The sequence below is a fragment of the Crocodylus porosus genome, unplaced genomic scaffold, assembly GCF_001723895.1.
Source record: "Crocodylus porosus isolate Cpor-Errol unplaced genomic scaffold, CroPor_comp1, whole genome shotgun sequence".
Classification (NCBI taxonomy): Eukaryota; Metazoa; Chordata; order Crocodylia; family Crocodylidae; genus Crocodylus; species Crocodylus porosus.
Genome location: NW_017728911.1, coordinates 8,421,619 through 8,430,250, shown reverse-complemented (window position 1 = coordinate 8,430,250; position 8,632 = coordinate 8,421,619). Strand labels below are relative to the sequence as shown.

Below are 8,632 nucleotides of genomic sequence, written 5' to 3'. Positions count from 1 at the left end.
AGCCTGGAAAAGCGCAGGCTCAGGGACGATCTGATGGCCACCTATATGTTTATCGGGGTGACCACCATTATCTGGGGGAACGTTTGTTCACCAGAGTGCCCCAGGGGATGACGAGATCGAATGGTTATAAACTACTGCAAGACTATTTGAGGCTGGACATAAGGAAGAATTTCTTTACTGTCTGAGCTCCCAAGGTCTGGAACAGCCTGCCATCGGAAGTGGTTCAAGCACCTACACTGGACACCTTCAAGAGCAAATTGGATGCTTATCTTGCTGGGATCCTATGACCCCAGCTGACTTCCTGCCCCTGGGGAAGGGGCTGGCTTTGATCTTCCAACATCCCTTCCAGCCCTAATGTCTATGAAATCTATGAAATGTTGTGGGGCCAAGGAAGGAAGGAGTGCTGACCCAGCCAGGTGAGGGTGGAGTGCAATCGATCCTATGTGGTCCTGAGCCCATCTGCCCCACACCCACTGCTGGAGGGGCAGGGTACCAGACAGAGCAGGGAAGTTCTCATTGGAGACCAGCCCAGGACACTTGCAGGCAGGTTGCTTTCAGGTAGGCAGATGGGATGGGACCATAGGCAGGGAATGGCATCTGGAAGTGGGATGGGTGGGCAAGGCCAGGATCATGGGGCAGTGACAGTGTGGGGCCAGGGCTGGGGCAGAGCCTTGATCCACTCTGCATGAGTAGGGACAGAGTGGATCAAGCCCTGTACTATCACCACCCTGCAATCCCAGCCCCAGACCTATCCACCTGTCCTGCTCCCCACCCACCTGTGGGCCCCTCCCGTCCATCTGGCCAAGTGTGCCCTGCCCATGGGGGTCCCGGACCAATCTCCATAGAGACCTTGCCTGCTGATTCTGTCCAGTGCCCATAGCGGTGGGGGCAGGGTGGACTGGCAGTGGCAGCCAGGCAGAGTGAGCTACTGCCTCAGGGGTTGCTGGGAAGCCGAGTCTGGCCACCATGCCATGCCCAGGCTGCCCCTCTATTTTGCCCACCCCTGATCTAGAACTGTAAGCCACCTCCTGGCCCAGCGAGCAACTTCTGGTTCCTAGACGCATGTTTCCTTATACACCACAAGTAGGCCCAAGTGTGAAAAGTAATCTGGCAGTGGTATAGTAGAAGCTTGTAAATAAAATACGAGTAAGAACTACTTGAGCAATACTCATGACCTGGTCTGCAATGAGCTAAGCAGCCACTATCAAAACTCAGGCTGCATTCTCATTTTTGTGCCATCTCCTTGCTCCCACCCTGTGACTTGCATGCATAAAACTCAAGCAAGCCCAGCAGCGCTATGGTCATACTGCCCGGCACTGGAGTTGGAAAATTAATGTCACAATAAAGTCTTGTTTCTTAGCATATCAGTGCTAGCTATTTCTGTAGAAGGAGCCTTTCCTTCTTGCCCTCCCCAGGGATTGGGAAAAATAGCAATCCCTGCTCCCTTCTTGGAATGAGCCATGACAGAGTGTAGGGAAGAAGCAAATTGATAGTCTTTCCTGCACAGCCAACCGAGCTGGTGAAGCAGAGGCTTACATGCTACCATATACGCAGGAACAATGGCAGTACTTCACCACAACGCCAGAGACTTCCGTGGAAAGTTCATATCTCTTCCAGTAAATGCTGCAGTTCCACAAGAATAGCGAGGCCCTGCATCACCTAGTGCAGGACTCTGTTTTAACTAATACTGAGCTATCTATTACTACTAGTGCTGCAGGCATGGGAGAACAAGGTGGACTGGACTCCAATCTCAGACATCACGCAGTTGTCAGTGAGCTTACGCTTCTGGTTTGCTTGGCTATTTTTTAAATACTATTTGCAAACAGGATTTATTACTCACTGTGTGTGCACATGATGCATGAACTACTTACTGAAATCTGATTCTAACCGTTTCGAAGATGGTTCTGAAAAGTACTACTTTGTCAAGCACAATGACATGAAATGTTCCCACTCTAGACTGTAATGTCACTGCTGCTTGGCAGCACTAGCATTTAGCTCTACCCATTGTTCTGTTAAACAAAGAGTGATTGTGCTCACTGACAGCATCCCCTTCTCTAACATCACTCATGCAACTCATGGTTTTTTCCTGTCTTCTATCACTGTGCCCTCACCTTGAGATCAAAGATCATAATGAGCATAATACTGTTCTGTTTTCCTTCCCTGCTGACTTCTTTTAGTATGTGACATTGTGTGATGGAAGGGTAATAGGGTTAAAGAGGGGAGGAATCACGTCAATATGCAGCAGAATAACGCAAGCAAAACTTTTCACTAACTTTGAGGTCACACATGCATTGTTTGTTCCTATATAACCAAGTAAGAGTTCTAACAAACACTGCAGTTGCATTCAAATCATACTTAATTGCAAATTCAAGTTCTCCTCTAATCTTTTTGACACGAAAAATTATTAGATGAATAGTTATTTAAAAAACTTTAACTTCGAAAAACTCTTCCTCCAGTAGGTGTTAGGAATCCTCACTGCAGGTTCAGTGGTGTTTAATGTGCAATGGTGAGGTAAGTTTTCTGAGAAGCAAATTTTCTACGCTCCCTTTACAGAGAATCACAATATAGTATAAATTAAATGGTGAGACAACCCCTATTGCTGATATAAAGGGCAGCCATTCTACATCACATATTGAAAAACATATCTTGCTTTCCTTATTAATGTATAGATGGGTTGAAGTACGTGGCTGACCAAGGAGTCCTTTGCTCTTGTAAAGGAGAATCTTGACTTTTATGAAAGGACGTCTCTAAGTCTTCTTCAATATGAGCATTTGAAAATATGAATGCAAATATGAGGATTAGACAGATGAACCCAACAGACATGCAGCCGCAAGCTGAGAAGATCCTAGACATTTCTTTCCTCCTGTTTATGCAAATGAATTGGTTAAATTGGCATACAGCCAAACAGAGGAGCTATTAGCAGTGAGTTTGCTTGGAGCAGCACTTAAAGCTGAGAACAAGGCTTTTTCAGAGATTCTTGATCCTTCCTGCTTCTTAATGGGTGTGAAATATTAGAACCTAGTTACTGAATAAAAATATTGGTTCAGTTTTTTAAAAAAGAATACTTGACTCGTCTTCCTCCTGGACAGCTGCTAGAGCCTGGCAGAAGGCTCCTCTGGTTTAACACCCAGTGCCCAGAGGGGACTGCCTAAAATGTCCTCCTCATCCTGATAAAAGATTTTTTCAGTATCAGTTTGTTAGCTAAAGTTTTGGGGCCTGTATCTCCAGTCACAACAATTCTCTCTGAAACTGGGAGAATCTGGGTTTAGGTGTGGTTGCTGAAATAAAGATCAGCTGGATTAGCAACATGAGCACTCATGAAATTTTGCTGAGACTTCCTAGTGTGTCTTTTGATCCAGAACTGTAGCACATATCTCAGTGGTTCTTAACTGGATGCCACAAGACCCTTTCAGGAACGTCACAACACAGTTACCTCTGGTACTGGTAGGTGCAACTGCTCTGCACATCTCCTGCAGAGCCAGATCAGGAAGCAGGTGCGGCAGGAAGGCCTGTTCTTGCCACAGCCCTTTCAAGTGCAACCCCAGAAGCACATAGGACAGTTCCATCTGCCCCATGGGCCTCTTTCTGAGAGAGACAATGCAGGGTTGCACTGGGAAGGGCTGTAGCAAGAACAGGAACCCCTGCCGCAGCTGCTTCCTGATCTGGCTCTGCAGGAGCTATGTGGTACAGTTTCACCTGACCATGATGATAGTGGTAGTGACAGCATACCAGGTGAGAACCACTGCCCTGTGGGGAAAATGTCTTGCTTTTGGCTCCTTCTCTCTTGAGTCTCTGTGACATGATGTACTTGCTTGACACTATAATTGCTGATTACATGCCATTTGGTTGCATTAAAGCTGCTTTCATAATATTTTAAGGGGTGGTCTTGGCATGAAATAGACAAGCTGTTTTGAGCTCTAGTAAGCACATTTTGTATGTGATCATCAAAAGCAGCTCCTATAGCCTTTCTGCAGCCAGTGGAGAAAGCAATGCAAGTTAATGAACTGTGTTTTAACTTCCTGATGCTGGTCAAAGTTTTAATCCATCTGGTTTAAGAGCTGCACAGACAGGATGGGAAGAAAGATGCTTTGGCATGCTCTCTAGTAACATTCCAACAGTTAATCAGCCTGCTCTGCAATCTGCTTCGGAGTTTGCTTTATTAAATCTCCCTGCTGCCTGTACATGGTCACTGGCATAGACAGAAATGGGCAAGCACTTATCGAGGAGCAGAGTACTTACTGCTGCATCACAGAGTTCACTGGCATAAAATGAAGTGGGTGGGTAATCGGACGTGAAAGCTCAGTCTTCAGTTGTTCTAATTAACTCTTGTATCTTTAAGCCTGGCAATGCATACATTAGTTACTAAGGCAGTCCAGTAATGGTTCTCAACTGGATTGCTGCCAAAGTCCAGAAATTATAGAAGGGTGCCCTGACTCTGAAAAGTTTGAGAACCACTGATATAGCTACGCCATGTAGAGAGACTTCTGAATAAAAATGCCACCTCTGGCAAACCTCTGCAGTTCCATATTCTTACATAATCCCATTGTAGTTCTTTTCATTTTTGCAGCTCCACGTAGATCCCTCTAAAAAGCACCTATTTATATTTTTAAGAAATCTTTTCATTACCCTGACAATTAAATACAAGGCTCTTAGACCATGGACCAAGCCTTGGTGAAGCACATTCTGCTTTGGTTTCATCAGGATAAATTCCCCTTAAAAGTACAAAATAAAGAATCAGATAGTCACTACTTACCAATATAAGACCATTTAGTTCCTGTTTAAAAAAAAAAAATACACAGCTGTGAATATTTGAAATGTGAGTTTCTTTATAACTTAAAAAAACACCTGGAATTTAAACTGATCTGGTAAATTTCATAGTACCTGCCTCTCTCAGCTACTGTGCAACACCAGTAGGCCAGTTTTTAAGATTAGAAAGCACTGAACCCCTGTAATTTTGGTTTTAGTTATTTGTGTGTTCTGCCTACAAGGCTAGCTTAGTTGAATCATGGCACACACCTCCTTAAAACCCAAAGCTTTAGGTACAACTGCGGTCTGCTCTTAGAACTCAGCTATTTTCTCTGGCTTCTGCATCAAGAAACATAAATGGCATGTTGTTGACATTAGGGTCAGATGCATAGTTCAGATGGTTGAAACATGCCTGCACCAAGCAAAATGTTCATGGCCAGCTGCTGAAGTGAGGAATGACGTGAAGTCCTTTCTGCACAAATACCTTTCGTATTCACCACCTGAAGCTGCTAAGAAATGTTGTACTTTGTTAAGAGGCTCTATAAGGTGCCTTTCTGTGAGGCATGGGACAATAGATCTGTGAGAACCTTGGTGGCTGTTGTTAGCTTATTTGTTAAAATAGTCAGTGGTCCAAGTTAAATCATTGCATGAGGGACTGAGTTTGTAGCAACATCTTTCTGTTTCATTGGAAGATCCATGTGTCATAGCAAACTTCTCTACAGAAAACACTGTAGTTTTCTTAGATTTGTTAATTTGTTTTTTTTAATTTGTTAACCTAAGTTTTATACTAGACCAGAGGTTATAAAGTGGGGTATGTGGGAAGGCCTTAGGGGGGCACGCACGAGCAGATGAGGATGGAGCGCAGCCACCCACAACCCCATGCTGCTGCCTCCCAGGAACAGGGCTGGGGGGGAGGGGCAAGGCACCCCTCTGAAGGCTGCACAGGCGCCACCTGGCCAGCCAGATGGGTGGCAGGGGGTGGAGCTTGCATGTGGGGGCTGCTGCTGCTCTGCATCCAGCCATGCGTCACCCCCCTCCTACCCCCACTCCATATCCAGCTGCATGGCACCCCCCAGCTCTGCGTTCAGCCGCTGGCAGTACACTGATTAAAAAAGATTGAAAACCCCTGTACTAGACCAACACAGACACAAGGGGTCAAAGTAAAATTTTGAAGAATGAGTAATTAGCCAGGATCAATTAAAAGCTACTTTGAATCTGGATCATGGTTTATAATTTTCAACAGGTAAAGCTTATACTACATATAGTTTTGATATTACATGTAGCACTGTAGTATAGATATAAAGATCTGAGAAGGCCAGCCACAACAAAGGATCACATTTCTTGCTAACAAAATCTCACTTTCCCAATCAGCCCATTGCTGATTGCCAGAAGAAAACTCCATTAAAATAATTTGACCAGAGGTGTGGAACTTTTCATAACTGTTCAAATTCTTTTTTAAAATTGGGATATATTCATACTTATAATTATAAAACTTCAAACCTGCCATTGACTAATCGGTCCCTTCCAACTGTAGAAATCTATGACTCTGGGGCACTTGTTTTCATGAAGGGTGGACTTACCTGAAGCAGAACTGGTTCCAAACCAATGCAAATCTCAACTGGCCTAAGATTGGGCACATTCAGTTTGAGTTCATTCTTTGAAAAGCATCCTAAGTAAAGAGAATCTGAAAGCTGGTATCTGTATTTATACAATTACTAATACTTAGCTAGGTCTCCAGTATTCTGAAATGTAGTACGGTACATGGTTACAACACGTAACCCAGTCAAAAGGAACTAGTGAAGCTCTACAATTCCTGTTCAATGGGTGGTAATAACAGTAGAAACTGATGTTGACAGGGCTCAGGCAGTATTGTGTCGTCTAATTCAAATCAGAGACAGAATTGATGGCTATGTAAGAAAAGCCCCTTAACTCTGTCTGCACTGCAACAGGCAGAGCTGCAGTGATGCTGGTATGCATATTTGCCCATGCAGTAAAGTTGTCATTGTTCGTAGTAAAACAAATACCAATCTACCTAGAAAATACCAGTAACTGTGGGATAAAGTATCTTAGAACAGCAACTCCCATAGCTAGACACAAGTCAACAGCCTGTCTTATCTCCTTCTTTGTCAGTGGCAGGCAACTCTTGTTTCTTCCTCATTTTTCATGCAGGGAATCTTCTCTGTTTGTACAAGGACACAGAATGATGAGTAATATAGTAATGTTCCTGCATAAAGTGGAGGAGGAACATAGTGGCAGTGGCCAATCACACAAGCATATGGAGAGGGACTGTTCCCTAACTGTACCTCTGAAATGGAAAAATGGGGAAACAGATAGCTCTTAGTTACTGTATGTGGGGAGTGATGGTTTCCCCACCAGAAACTCTTACAGTCTGAGGAAATGGGAAAGACTGACAGACATGCTAGTTACCGTGTGTGCTGTAGTGGGACAATAGGTGTTTTCCAGTGTTTTCTCCAGAGGACTTCATAAGAAAGCTTCTCTCCTAGCCCAGATGTGCATTCACTTTCAAGCCGCCTGCTTTTTTTCCAAATACTTTATTCTGTGAGCTACCACAGAAGGCCTCTGCAGGGTAGTTTGAGAACCACTAGCACACAGGTGAGAGTTGCTGCTGGAGAAGATGATAGCCCCTCAGAAAAAAATGCCTGAAATAATAGTTTGACCTTAAAAGTCTGAATTCTACCCATCAGGTATGTGAACAAACTGCCATGATCTACTGTTTGTCCTGGAATGATACTGTAGGAAGCTGAGTGCTCAGGGTTCCTCTGAACCACACAGACTTCCCTCTCATGAATAAAGGTACTGAATATGTTCTCTTGCTGCAGATCTCCATGATTTTGTATATAGTTGTGCAGTTATTTGTCCTGAATAAATAAGAACTAACTTGTCAGAAAGGAGAAACAAGGGCTGCCTTCTCTTTAAAAATAAAATGAGCTCTATTCTATAAAGGCTGAGGGTAAGAATATGGTTACCCACTAATATAGGCAGCATCTCCTTTCTGCCTCTCTGCCAAAGGAACAAATAGGTGCCAAAGAAAACAGTACTAAGCATGCAACTGGCCTTTAACCTGGACTCAGTCTCTATCCCTGGAAATATACCTGCTCTGAGAAATTGCCTTAAGAGTGCTTATTTCAAGTAACACATGAATCAATACCCTTTTCGAAACCAGTAGCCCAGCCAGGTTTCGGCATGCACATATACTATGTTAAGATTGGCAGTAATATACAAATCTGAAAGGCTTTACTTTACCATTTAATGGTGCTTGCAGTGAGGGTTGTATCTTTAGGAAGAGAAAAAGCACTGTAGTCACTTTGATTCTGCTAAAGCTCTTGGCTGACATCTCAAGGAAAGATTTATAATATCCCAACAGTTCACAGGCTTTTCTTCCCTCACTGAAGGAGTCACCTGAAAGATAGCTTGCTAGCAGTGCTGTGCACACAGAGCTACTTTTAATGAGCTCTTGCTCTTCTCTCTCTCTCCTGCTCCTTTTTGGTCTTGTTTTTATAAAGCTCCTCAGACTCAGCCCCAAACAAGTGATGTAATCAGACCTGCCTGCCAGTCACAGCATCTTCATGAAACGAATCATATTGATCATTCCTGTTCTGCTGTACTCCAGACAAGTTAGGCTTGGCATTTACCCTGGAGAGTTGAAAAGGAAATTTCAGAAACCTTTCAACGGAGATGCAGGTGTTTAACAATCGAGCCTTTCCTACCTTTTGAGGTACCTGTTTGTTGCATTGTTATTTCTAAACCAGAATCACTCAGCTCACATTTCCAAGCCACCATGATTTGTAAGTGGAATCACAAGTCCAGATGTATAGACCCCAAAGACAGGAGACTGTAGGGGAGACTGCTTATAATTCAGAGTGAA

General features: G+C 43.9%; 1 protein-coding gene across 7 annotated transcripts in view; it reads right to left on the bottom strand.

Annotated features, from left to right (window-relative positions):
- CA12 (carbonic anhydrase 12) overlaps positions 1-8,219 on the bottom strand; it is a 41,932-nt gene extending 33,713 nt beyond the window's left edge. For 6 of the 7 annotated variants that reach the window (XM_019533395.1, XM_019533398.1, XM_019533394.1 and 3 more), the window contains exons 1-2: positions 8,011-8,219; positions 4,754-4,774 (exon numbers count right to left, since the gene is read on the bottom strand). In XM_019533395.1, coding sequence (XP_019388940.1) covers positions 4,754-4,774; positions 8,011-8,101 — 112 coding nt within the window. In that variant the 5' untranslated portion in view covers positions 8,102-8,219. The remainder of the gene's footprint in view (positions 1-4,753; positions 4,775-8,010) is intronic. The other variant, XM_019533396.1, reaches the window with a different exon arrangement.
- Positions 8,220-8,632: the final 413 nt, after the last annotated feature.